At 43.3% G+C, this 13685-nt stretch overlaps 1 protein-coding gene across 4 annotated transcripts in view; it reads left to right on the forward strand.

The window, feature by feature from the left end:
- The window catches only part of COP1 (COP1 E3 ubiquitin ligase), a 122961-nt gene that overhangs the window by 74600 nt on the left and 34676 nt on the right, over positions 1-13685 (forward strand). For all 4 annotated transcript variants that reach the window (XM_027903970.1, XM_027903968.1, XM_027903967.1 and 1 more), the window contains exon 16: positions 11620-11737. In XM_027903970.1, coding sequence (XP_027759771.1) covers positions 11620-11737 — 118 coding nt within the window. The remainder of the gene's footprint in view (positions 1-11619; positions 11738-13685) is intronic.

A 13685-nucleotide genomic window follows, 5' to 3' on the forward strand; every position in this document is an offset into this window, starting at 1 on the left:
TGAAATATCTAACCAAGCCTTGCTGTCCTGGTGAAGACAATCCTTCTGGCTCTGGTAGGTAGATCACATTCTGCTTCTGCTCAGGACTGACGAGGCGGAGAACTGCAGCTATGCGATGTTATTTAAACGTGGAATCTTTGCAGTTAAGATGATTTTTCTGTATCATCTGCACATCAGAGATGCTGCCAGACCTGCCAGGCACTGCACAGTGTCTTCCTGCAGCTGCCTTGTAGGAAATCACAAAGGGATGTGAAACCTCTCATCAGTGTGCAGGACATGTTGCATGTGCAATTCTCACATAAGCCTCAAGAGTTTAAAAGCTGATACAACTTTTTTACTTGCACAGAAAAAAGTAGTATCTGCCTTGTCTTGGATAAAGCATTTGCAATGAATAGTGAGGAGCAATATAGAGACCTACTGGGAGTTTCCTGACTTTATCCCAGAGGTCATCACACTTCAGTAACAAGTGAATGAATAAAATGAACTTGAAAAGCTCCATTTAATTCTCTGGAGAAAAGGATAAATCTGTCATTAGCAGAAATGAGTGTGCTAATTGTTTGCTTAAATATTCTTTTCCTGAACATTTTGTCTTACAACTGGCACAGAAGTCATTTAGTCAATGTTACAAAATTCAAATTTAAATTTAAATGAGCCTTGAAATTCAGGAACAGATAGGCAACTCCAACATTCATCTTTTCCTCAGAATGCCAAATTGCACTTACTACTAGCTGTTGCTGTATCCCTTAAGAGTTTAATCCTTTCCAACCTCGGCAGTTTCCAAAGCTGCAGTTTTTTCTGGTAACTCATTTAAAGGAATTGCTCACTGGAATGTCATCCTCTTCCTGTGTTATCTCCTGTTCAGACTGATGTGTAGATTAACTGTTCCAGCCTTTTATTTGGGTGCTGTGCACATTTTTAGACTTTCATAACACACAGACTGGCAAAAACTGTCACGTTGCACAGGAAAATCTGTAACCTGTGAGTGAAGTGTGGGCTCTCAGCCCAAAGGTGTCTGAGCATCTGAACACTGTGTGAGTTTTTAAGAGCAGAGTTTTAAATGCTGGGGTGAGGTTCCTCTGAGCCATCTGAATCTCAAGAAGATGGCAAAAAGTGAGACTGTAGATGTGTGTACAAAGCTCTTCGCATGACTCATTTCATTGCCCAGTTAGAGGGTACATTGCTTCTTTTCCACATGGGATGCCTGTGTATCATCACATGCTTTCCTGTGCTTGTTTCCCTACCTGCATAATCCACCATACCTTTGGATTTTGGTTTAAGAGTTCTTATCTGAAGCTCAAATATGAGTGGTAGTGACACTACACTTAAGATCCTTCCTCTCTTCCAGAGGAGTCTGCTGCGAGGGCAGTTTAGGTAACGAATTAGATCATCATCTCAAGAACCTAGTTAAGAAGGCTAATATCTCCTCAGGCTAGTGAAGCAAAATGTAGTTTGGGACTACAATTGGGTCTGACTGATAATTTGGCAAACTCAGGTCCTCAGCTGCATGTTGTACTGCATATGACAGCAGCCTGCTCTTTCCCTAGAGCCACTTGGACTGCTCTGAAGCTGGTTTGGTTCTCTTCGTATGATGTTTGCTGTTACCACAAACCTCAAAGCTGTTGCTTCATAAATGCACTCCTAAAATCTGAGGGAGGATGTTCTTGTTCATACCTGCTGTTCTTCATGTCTGAAGCCCTCGTCTCTGTGATCTCGACCTGTTGGAGTGTGTGGCTCGAGCGAGTGGAGCTGCCCTTTCCTTCCATCACGGTTCCATGGCATGTGCAACTTGGAGTCATTTGAGATCCAGGGCTGACAGAGCTTTGCAGTAAGAACAAATATTGTGTGCAATATATACCTTGAATGGAGAGAAATCTGTTCAGCAAATGCCATAGTTTGTTGTGGTTTTTTTGGCTATGATAAATGTACCCAGCCCTCAATGTACAAATAAGGCTCATGGGAAGTTTCACCTCTTTCAAGGTGTAGTCCATTTAAACAGCATGAACTAAAGCACCTTTTACCATAAAATGACTGTTCTTCACATGTTTTAGGTGTCATAAAAGTTTGGACATCAACCTCCAGGCACTGGAGCATGTAGAGTCAGACACGTTTCATAGTCAATGAGACATTGGAGTCTGAACAGTACATAATTATTTTTTCTCTTTCAGACATAAAGAATGAGTTCTTCCAGAGGCTGCAGGTTGTTACTGCTGTTGTCTTCATTAGTTTTGTAGCATTACTAAATCTTCCCTGTGTGTACTGAATACTTTTTCTCCAGCAGTCTGATATATGGAACTCCTTGAATTGCACAAAGCCCATCTATCCCTTATTCCTGTGAGAAATCACTTTAAGTTCTTTAAAACCATAAAGGTCAAAGTTTCAAAGGAGTTCTGGAGAAATCTGTTTTGCTCCCCCCTCCCATCCGAGCCCTTTTCTCAACTGATTAAGATCTCTAATGTTTTATGTCTCCTCCTTCTCTCCTTAATGCGAACAAGTTATTTAGGGTGGAGGTTTTATGGGCTGCTGTGTCAAAAGCTTTAGACAAGTCAGTGAAAAAATGTCCCCAGTGTGTAAAGACCATTATCCATAACCCTGCAAATGTCATCTGTAACTTTGAGCCATAGGGAATCCGTGGAATACAAAGGTTAAAAACCCAGTTGGCAGTTCCCATCAAGGCTGCTGTTCCCTTTATCTGTTCAGCAGAGGGAGATATAGATCTTTAGTGGAATGCTAGTGTTGAGATAGATATATATATATATTAAAAAAATAGTGCAGTTGGTGTGAGTAAGAGATGAAAATCAGTGGCTGAAGCAGGGTGTAGTCTTTCCAGCAGAGCTCTGTCAAAATATTTCAAGTGCTGACCTGAAACCCTCTGCTGTCACATCCCTGAGCCTTTCCTTGGTAGAAGGAAAAGTAGAAGGTGCTTATTGTGCCATTGGTTTTGCCAGAGATTAGGCTGAGGCTACCAGACATATTCAATCTAATCTCAGCTCTTTAATTCAGTTTTCATGGAGTGGACCTTTCTCACAGTTCTCCTTTTATCATCCAGTCTGCTGAACAGAACACTGTTGGGCATTTTCCTTCTTCTCAAAGCTGTGCTCCCTGTTTGTGTGAATGAAAACCTGGGCTGGATTTGTGTTGAACTCCCTAAATACGATTTTTCTTCTGAGGATTTGTGTTGGATTCCCTAAATGGGATTTTTTTTGGAGGCTGTTGCCCATCATCTGTATTGCAGTGTAGGAAGATGAGATTAAGTTGTCATCCCCAAATACCCAGGTGCCTTCCTCTGCTTTAGAAACTTGCTTTTATCTCCTCACTAACATCACGGGCACTGTGGCTTCCTCACTTTAAAGGTTTGTGGTTTTTTTTTCTTTTAAGATTTTGCCACCAGCAAAATGAATCATACAGACCTCGCTTAATCTTGTATAGTCTTCAGAGCACACGGGGGAGGCTTTGACCTGCAGGGAAAACATCTCTTGGATGCTTTTCTGAAGTTCAGTCCCTTTTTGGGTGGCTGTTGAATGTTTGTCCCCTCTCAAGACGGGGTGTGCAGGAGCTCCCCAGGAATCTGGTACCACTGTGTGCGAGACCACTTGTCTAGACAGAGCTCTGATAGCAAATATAAATGAAGTACAGCTTCCCAAATCATCTTGGGCACACACATGAAATACAAAATAAGGGCATTTTTCCACTTTGCTGCTGCGGACCAGAGCGTTGCTTCTAAAAGAGATTGCTGAGATTTCCCCAGGGCAGCAGAAAATGGTTATTCGTAGAAAAACTGCTCCTTCTCTGCAAAGGAAACTCCAGGTAAAAAGAGGAAAAAGCAAATGCATCAAATGAGTAATTTTGTCTTAGTTACAGAAACAAAGTACCTGCAGTTCCTGCTGGAACAAAAAATTGTGAATACAAAGCCATATCCAGCAAACATTTTAACGTGCCTGTGCTAATGGCTGTTGGGATACATTTTTCTTGTTTTATTGGAGCTTTTTTGAAAAGGAAAGTATAGACAGGAAAAATAAAAAATACCAGTTAGCTTTACCTGTGCCCGCAGTATTCTACAGGGAGACATTGGGGTGAAATGGATTTATTTCTGCTGTCTCCTCCTCATGTGATTTGTCATGCTGCAAGAGGCAAACAGCACACTGCATTCTTCAGCAAGATGCTCCAGATAGTTTTGTCTGCTAAGGTTCTTTGCTTCAGGCTGTATCAAACCCATTTTTAATCTCTTTCCTTTACAGTAAGGGAAATGGTTTGTGCAGAGGGCACTGATGTCAACTCACTGTTGTTGATATTATCTAATTTCTTCAGAAAATTCTTGTGCTAATTTTTAGTGCAGGGCTTTGTTCCCTTGAATTCAAGTTCACTTTTTCCTGTCCCTAACGCGTTGTCATCTCTTTTCTTTTCCCAGATCATCTATTTCCTTTATGTAGTTGAAAATATCACACTGTCTTCTTTCCCAGAAATGGCTTGTGATAGGCCAAAGCCTGCACTGATCATATCCCATCCCAGTATTACTCTGTCAAGTGAGATAAATCTCTTTATAGTGTTTTGTTGGCTGGAAGGCTTCCTCACCGTTCTTTGTCAAATGCCCGAATGCCACCCAGCATTTCTGTTGCTGTAATAAAGACCCTTTCTTTTCCTCCCCACACTTTCTTCTGCCCTGGAAGAGACACAAGATTAAAAATAGCCTTTTTTTTTGTGGTCCCTGCGTGAAGGTTCACTTGCCTTGTTGGGTTGAATTATTCCCAAAGGTGGAGTGTTCAGCTGTCCAGTGTCCCCGGTCTTCTCTCCAGAGCAAGACCTGCCATTTGGATGTTCAAACTGCCTCTCTGCTGTAGGGAGGATTAAATCTCCACCCTAAACTTTTTGAACTAAGCCACCTCAGTCACATGAAGATCTGCAAGTGCTGCTGTTTGGTATTACAGGCTTGGCAGCAGTTGCAGTTCAGCAGTTCTCGGTGAATTGAAGCAGAGCTGAGGTTGTGTGGCAGTGCTTCGTGCCACCCCCACCGTGTGGGTGTATATAGACAAAACCTGAAAGGTCTGAGAAGCCAGAAACTTGTGCAGCAAAACACAGCCTAAACATTAATGCTGTAATGCTGAGAGGTGGGCTGATGCCTTTCTTTCCTTATGTCAATAGCAAAGAGCTTAAGCAAATTTGGATTAAAAGCAAGTTCTCCCTAATCCTTTGACATAAAAGCACTTTTCAAGACAGCTGAGGGAAGAGTTTGTAGAATTGTCTTTGGGAGTGCTCAGAGCTTGACTAAGTAGGATTCTTGAATGCAATTATTTAACTTGGAAGTTGAATCCAACTTTGCAGTTGTCCCTTCCTTGAGTGGGCAGTTGGACTGGCTGGATTCCAGAGGTCCCATCCAACAGTATTCCATGACTTCCAGGGCCCTGGAGCAAAAATGGATTTCTAACAGAAATTGTGTTCTATGTAGGATTAAGTTTCAGTTTGAGCTTCCCCATAATTAAACTCTGAGTTATCTTTTTACCAGCCTTTGATATCACTGCCTCGGCAGGGAGGCTCCGTTTCCTGGTGCACAGGAACGTGGAAGATCCACTGGAGAGGTTCCACTTTCTTACTAATAGCCTTTTAGTTAGTCTCTAAGTAACTGCAGCTCAGGAGATGGCTTTTATAGGTCTCCTCTCAAATTAAAGGAAATGTTTTCAAGCATTTAATTTTCAAGGTCTGTGTTCTGATAGCAGCTGTCTGTCTTTTCTCAGGTGCTTAAGAAAGCAGCACTTGTTTACGTGGCCCTTGTTCAGGTTTCTCTAAGGACCAAAGCATCTAATGTGCCAAGTCATCTTCAGTGTACTCTATTGCAGAACAGTGATTTGAGTTTATTTTTAAGGCAGGATGTTCTTCCCTTTTATCTCCTTCCTCTTTCTCCTCACTAAGAGAAGAAGAAAAGTTTTTTTTTTCCTGGTGAAAACTGAGGTTTCACGTGAGCCTCCTGATTCTGTTTCCATTTTTAGTCCAGCCAAAGACTTTACCTCAGAGGATTCATTTTTTTTTTTTTTTGTAGCAAGAAATCACACTGAGCCTGGCTGAAAAAGAGACTTTTGGTTAACCCGTCTCGAGGTTAAACTTCTTTTGTTCTACTGCTTGTTTATCTCTGCTCAACAAATACTGAAGATGACTTGTCCCCTCTTGCATGACATACCACTTAGGGGAATAACAACGGGTCCTCTTCCCTTTCACCCAGAGACACTCAAAACAAGCTTTGATTTGAACCACTGGACTCTGCACACTTGAAGGCATAAGGATGTGATTATATTTTCCTGCTAAGCAAGTTGCCTGGATACAGTTTTAGGTAGCTCTGAAAGCTTCATTCTGTCCACACTGTGTGCTGAGTGATCTTCCTTACACTTGGTATAGAGAGGAGAAATGAGTGAAAGATCAATTTTTACAGGTAGGTGTTTAAATATAAATAATTGGATTTCAGCTAACCCCCTCAATGTTTATTGAGTGATGCAGGCTTCCTTCAGCATCTCTGAAAGAACTTTTTTAACCAATGAAAGTAAAAAATGAGATGCTACAAAATCATGCTTTCATTCAGATGAAAGGCATTTTTTAGGGTTGTTTTATACCCTTTTGTTTTGTTGCTCTTTTGGTTTCTCCAGGATAATCTAATTGGTGGTGAGCAGAGGTATCTTGCACCAAATTTGCTCTGACTCAGTTTGTCTTGTTAAACAAGTCACTTAAATACACCCCTCAGACTATAAAGGTCTCCTACTCTTACTTCTGATGTACGTTTTCATGGACAAAAACAAGGCAGCTTTGATCCGACGTTGGAGTTCATAGAGAGGAAAACAAATAGATGAAGATGAGGATTGCTCATGAATTACTAGATGCAACAAACCAGATCATCATGGTCAGAGTAGCACAAGAGAAACATTAAAGGCTACAATCCAGCCTGGGCTTCTGTTTTAGTAAAACGTCTGTAGCATGAACATGCAGGACTGCAGGCTGCAGCCAGAGCATTAATGTATGAAATTATTCTGACCTTTAAGTTTGATATTGAAGATCTATTTTATTTTTTTTTTTTAAGAAGTCCAAAATGTGCTTTGATCACAGAATACTTCCACCAGACCACTTAATTAACATCTGTCTGCCTACCCCAACAGCTTTGGGTTTTGAATACAGGCGTCTTGTCTCCAGTATTCATCTGCTGTGTAACAATGAGCATCAGTTATATTTTCGAGTCTTATAAGCACTGGAAAACCCAAGTAATGTAAATTACTTATTTTTTTTTTTAATGGATCAATAATCTAAATATTGAGCAGTTGAGAAATGTGCATTTTTAAGTGATTGAAATAAGAAAAATGGGCATTGATTCTCCAGCAATTTAGTTTTCCAGAGGAGAGCCACAGAACCTTTGTATGCAGCTCTTGGGGCTTTCTAGTTGTTACATCCTTTGAATATAAAACTGTGGCATTGCAGGTAAATTGTTGTTTTGCTGTCCTTGGCTTTGTGTCCCTTCGAGTAAGTGGTTCTTGGTCAAGAAAAGCCTTGAGGGGTCTTGTGAATTAGCGTATGCTGGTTCATGCTCATGGTGAAGGTGGGGGAAGCGCATGACCTGGAAGATGAATGTTACCTGGAATTTGCTGGGTACCTGGGGAGCTGGATTGTTCTGCTCTCTGCTTCCTGTGTGCTGGTACTCAGGGAAAGGTAAAACTGCTGCTGTGTGATGCTCTGTCCTAACCTGTGCTGCTCTTCATGGGGCTCCTGCTCAGTACCCAGTAAGAGCTTTACAATAGGTAACAGCTGTTTTGTGAATTTTATTAACAAATCTTAGTGGAAGAAAAATCACTTCTGATAGAAACAGACCGTCCTGTTTTTGATTTTGTTTAAGCAACCGAAAACCCAAGATCAATTCTATTTTTCTAAACAATTCTGAGATGACCCAAGGTTGCCACTGGCTCCGTTAGCAATACCCAGCTCTTTTTTTTTTATTTTTTTTTTTTAACAAGTTCTTAAACCTGATTTCCCATGACTATGTAATCACATCATCAGTTCATTTGCTGCATCCCCACCCCTGCAACCGAGCTGAATCCGAGAACTGAGACTGAGGAGGTGCTGATCCCTTCACCTTGTTCATCACAAACCCATCCCTCTCTTCCGCCCTTTTCCTGCCGGCTGGAGTCTTGTGAATTTATGAGCTGCTGCTGAGCAGTGAGGGATGCCATCCTTCACTGACACGGGTTATATTTGCTGAAGAGGTGGCGAGAGCTCTCGGAAGTTTGGAGAAGTCAGAATTCTTGATGAGTTGTCACTGGGTGGCTCAAAGGTGAAGGCAGCGGCGTCTTAAGGGAAGTAAACTGAGCGTTGTGGAAAAGCACTATTTAAAAACTCAGGCTTGTGGTCAGGGATCTCTCAGCGGCAGTGGCAGAGCTTAGCTGCCCTTTTTGCCTTCTGGGATCACTTAAAAAAATATATATATATATAAAAAAAAGAAAATATGACCTGCCAGCAAACATTTGAATTCAGAAGATGCAGCAGTAGAATTCTGTCGTGTTCAGCTTCAGCAGTGATGTTGAGCTAGATGAGAATTGCTCTGGAGTGTTTAATTTGTTGTGGTATAATATACATGTTCTTTCCTGTTATTTCATAAATATTTAAATTAAGCCTGAACGCAGAACAAAAGGGGTCTGTTGCTGCCCAAGGGTTGGGCATGAGGCTTTTCACCGTGCAGCTGTCAATTCCAAGATGAAATTGTTCTAAGTGAGTTTTTTCTGGTCAGGGTGAAAACTGTAGAGCTAAAAACAGTTGCAGAAGTGTGATTTTAATGCTGATTTTGAGGAGCAAGCAAGAAGCAAATACCTCTGTGTTGCTGGTTAGCAGTGGAGTACACTCCATGGTCTGTCAGGGGTGCCAAGGGTAGGAGCCAGCGGTGGGATGCTGGATGAGCTTACAGGTTCTTGTGGAGTTCAGAAAGTGTTTGATTCCCCTCATTGCCCACTCCATTTTCCTTACTTTCAGCTGAGAATAGTTAATTCTCAGCTTTCCAGAGCACCCTGCTGCCTCACCTCAGACCTCCTGGCGTGCCAGGGATGCTGCCCATCCCAGACAATTTCGGCTCATCCAACCCACCAGGCAAAGCTGCTGCTGGGGTACCTGGGAGTTGTATTTTTCTCATTTAACTTCACTTTTGGGCTCTCTGCTTCCTCAGCAGATGGCATTTTTATCATGTTTTTGCAAAGTCCATATGGCCTACAAGAGAGAGTATCTCTCTCGATTGTAAAACATGACCACCTGTTCTGATTTTAATGAATGCAGCCAGCATCGGTCTTCATATATCTACTTAAAAATAGCTGCTTCAATTGAATTAAAAACCAAACTCAATTGGGCACCAACACTTCGTCTGCTGAAATAATCAATTAATAATTAAGTGGCTAATTTTAGAACCCACTGGCCTTGCCCATTCCCTCGGACTCGTGGTGATGAGAGCAGACAGTGATTGATTGCCCTGCCGATGCTGAGAGGCTCACGCGGGGCTGGGGCCAGATGCCGGCGGGCTTGGAGCTGTTTATTGGGATATTTAGAAGGTGAAATGCAACTTCGTGGCTCTGCACTGCAAATGGACTCGTCTTCCCTGCTGCTGCTCGCTCCTCTCTGCGTTGCTCGCGCGCAGCCATCCGCAGGTACCCCTTTCCCTGCCACCTTCTGAAGGGTAAAATCTGCTGCTTGAAAAGGTGCCCTAACGATGGGCCAGCTGGAGAGGACGTTGAAACTGTAAGCAAAAATAGACTTGAAAGGCTTATCCACTAACTGGCTCTTAATAGAAAGCCCTGCTAGAATCATTGTGCTCATTAAAATAACAATTGCCAGTTAACTGTTTCACAGCTCCCACAGGTCTACTGGATGGATGAGAAACTGTGGAGTTTTTTTGGCTCGAGCTTTCAGAGAAATAGAAGGGACCAAGATGCCCAGATCTTGTTAGAGGAGTGTTACAGCTTAATTCAAAGGCCCTTTGAAAATTAACCCCTTATTCAATAAGCCTGTTGTGACATCGTCTTGCTCTAAAGCTAATTAAAGTACCCAAATGGTAGGAGCACACTGGGATTTTGGTTGATTAGGGTTGTTCAGAGGTTAAATAAAGACACAGGAGCTGTTTAAAAGAATGTTTTGGGTAAGGAGTACTGGATTTCCACACAGAGGGGTAATTTGGCAGCGTAAGTGGTGTAGAAAACTTGACTTGTTGCAGCTGCTTGGAGCGTCTGCTTTTACACCTTGAGGAGGGACAGAGCCAGAAATCCTTCCCAGAGAAGTGTCTGAGCCTGTCATATGCAAGAAAGTAAGGTTCTAGAAGCAGTGAGAGGGGAAGGCAACTTGCCTGCTCTGCTTGTTTTACTGAAGGTGTTTCTGACACCTTTCCCCCACCCTGCCACAGCCACCAATTAGCCCCTTACTGGGGGGAGAAGCCCCCTTCGCTGGTCTGATGGTGGTTGCTGTACCCTGATCGATGTTAATCCAGTTATCTCTCAAACCACATGGGATTCTGAGACAGCAGGTCTCTCAGCTGTACAAACACCCAGCTTTGAAACGCTGTGCAAATACAAAACCAACTGTAGCTACTGGCATTTGAATTCATTTCTGTGTAATCTTTGTGATAAACTGCCACTGGTGGGGTGCTATTTCAGTGGGAAGAGGGTCAGAGCAGTGTTCAGCTGATGTCTTGGTATCACCAGTTGCTTGGTGAGGATGGTGTCCAACTTGGCTTCCTCTTGTGTGTGTGGCCTTCCCTCCCTGCACATCCAGAATAGCAAGGGATAATTAAATGAAGTTCAACATTAAAAGCTGAAAGTTGCAAAGGGAGAAGAGTATTAACCTTGCTGAGCTGGAAGGAGCACTGGAAGGGTGTTTGGGGCCTGGGTCTCAGGGGGCTTTCTCTTCTTATTTTTCTGTTTTCTTGGGAATTGACATTTAATTGTGCAGAAAAGAAAATGCATCACTAATTCTGCTGCAATCCCTATTATGTGGTTGTGGCACTGTAGAATATCTGTGAATTAAATCTTAAGAAGAACTGGAATTTAGTCTGTTCCCTCAGTAGCAGAAATGCAAATTCTTTCTTGATTGGTAATAAAGTCGAAGAAGAGAAGCAAAAAAACAAAACTATGAAGGTTATCCATCTAGAGCAAGCATGACAAATTTAATCCTTTTTTTCCCCACAATCCAATTAAAGTAGCAGGCTGAGTTTTTGGCCTTGAATTCTCCAACAGTTTTCCAAGAGGGGACAGCTTGAGGAAGGAGAAGGGGATGCTGGGAATTAGCAATGGCAGTTGGAGCCGGGAAGGCAGGCGGGAGAAGGGAGAGAGTCCTTTTGGCTGCTGCCTTGAACGTGTGTCCCGTGGGGTTTGCAGGAGGCACACACACGTGAATGCACCTTTTCCCCTCCCTGACTCTGTGAAAGGCTGCATGGACCCCTCTGGCCTGAATTTTGGGGCTGTTTCAAGCCTTCTTAAACACTCCTTTGCTGCGGTGCACACTGTTTATCCTGGACAAGGCTTGGAGCGAGACGCGGAAGCTGCAGGCGGGATTTTATTGTGAATATTAGAGGTCCCCTTCATCCTTCCCAACTGAGGAAACTTTGCCCCTCTTGTTCCTCATCCCCAGATCACTGTGTTCACTACTACGACCTTCGCAACACTAAGCAGCCCATCATGGTGTTCAAAGGGCACCGCAAGGCCGTGTCCTACGCCAAATTCGTGAGCGGGGAAGAGATCGTCTCTGCGTAAGTACTGCCTGTTGGGGTGGGGGAGGGAGGCCAAAAACTTGGTAACCCTTGCTTTGAGATGCTCTTTGGGGCCACTGAGCGAGTTCACCTGCGTGGGTGGGTGCTCTCACTGGCTGCTGCTGTGCTTTTGGCAAGCAGAGCGTTGCTTTTCTCGAAGACAAAAATAGAAACTCGTTCCTGGTGTCGCTTGGCTCTGCTGTGTCTTGTGGAGCTCAAATGCTTAAGAGGAATATGAAGGCAACTAGATGTGGCTCGTGTCTGCAATTTGGAAATTTGCAATTTGTCGTGTCCCCCAATTTGGGAAGCTGCAGGTGGACTCTCCTCTTGCTGTGTGGGCTGAGGATGCTCCTGAGCAGAGCTCTGCTATAGAGAAGGCTGCAGGCACAGCCCTGGGGACAGTAATCTGCAGTAAAACACAGCTGATGAGTGACAGAAGCGATCAAATGGTACTGCTATGTCTGTAGAGGAGGTTTAGCCAGAGCCTGAAAGCAGCTCCAGTAGGACTGACTGTTTGATCTGTTCCCTGGTAATTTATTACCTGCTCTGTGAAGGCCCTTTTCAGGATTATATTTAGGTTAGAAAGTAAACAAGGAGAAGCTGTGTTTTGTGGTCCTACTGGCATGTAGCTTTTCAGCCAGGGTAGACCATAAGGTCTGCTGTGGAGGCCCCGAGGAACAATATTTTCCAGCTCCTGTTCACTTACGTGGCCACATGTGTGTGCCCCAAAGGCAGATGTGGCTGCCTCGGTCCTAGGTAGGTTTTCAATCGCATGATCTGACAGGCACACTTATTCCCACACGGTGAAAGGCTGGAATAACTTGGCTACGAGCCTCTTCAGGAACCAGAGGTGAGCCCCTCTTACACGGTGAGGAAGGTGCAGGTGACTCTGGGGGGCTGCAGGGGGGATCTTTCATCTTAACACCTGAGGGCAGCAGGGATGGATCACAGGGGTGGATCTAGTCTCAGGAAGTATATCCCTACCTTGTGCCAGTGATTATCCAGCTTGACTCTGGCCTGTTTTCACACAGTTTGCTTGAGAAGCTTGGAGATGAAACAGAGAATTCAAGGTATATTCAGACTGCTAGGGAGTTACTTCACTCTGAGCTGAGCTGTGTGAGGAAAGATTCCCCAGTGACTTCTGGTACTGTTTATATTTAATCAGCTCCTCTCTTCTTATTTCCATTAACGTTATAACTCTATAAGGCTTCAAATTTATATCTGGAACACAGAGAAAATTAAATTTAATGCTTTGAATAAAATCTGCATAAGAGAAAGTGTTTAATAGGAGCAGGAGGAGGCTGGAAAAGTTTTACAGCCATAATCAAGTGGAGCATCATTTATGGGATGTTTTAGGAACAGAATGGCCCTGTCCTGCTTAGGTCAACCTTCTCAGAAAGCTTATCCCAAAGTTCTGAGAGGCATATCGATAAAGCTGTCAGACTTGGACAGGCAACAACAGGATGAGGGGACTAACTGAAAGGTTCACCTACCTTTTCCTGTGTGAACAGGGAGAAATGTCAGAGCAGATTATTTTTCCTGTCTTTCTTTCACAAATTGAGGAGAGGAGACAGCAGTAGTGGTTCTCAAAAATCAAGCGCTGATTTCGGTTAAGAAAAAATTAGATGTATATTCAGGTTCTCCAGATTTCCAGCTAAAGCTGTTTTATGGATTGCATTGATTTACTTTGCCTTGTAGAGCTAGGTTTTGACCTCAAGAGTGTTCAGAACTGCCTGGTATTTAGCATAACACATTGATTGCAGTGCTGATTTACAGAGAGACAGATTTAACAGAGCAGTGCATCCATGATATTTTTTGGGGGAGAGGCTTTGAAACCAGAAGAGCAGTGTAACACCAGCAGGATCAATGGCCTTTTCCTCTTATCCTTGCAGTCCGGGGGTGGATAACTTCCTTCTTCCATGGCATACTCATCCTAAGCAATGCAAAC

The sequence above is a fragment of the Empidonax traillii genome, unplaced genomic scaffold (genome assembly GCF_003031625.1).
Source record: "Empidonax traillii isolate 1590-97213 ecotype Southwest subspecies unplaced genomic scaffold, ASM303162v1 scaffold1002:size361594, whole genome shotgun sequence".
NCBI lineage: Eukaryota > Metazoa > Chordata > Aves > Passeriformes > Tyrannidae > Empidonax > Empidonax traillii.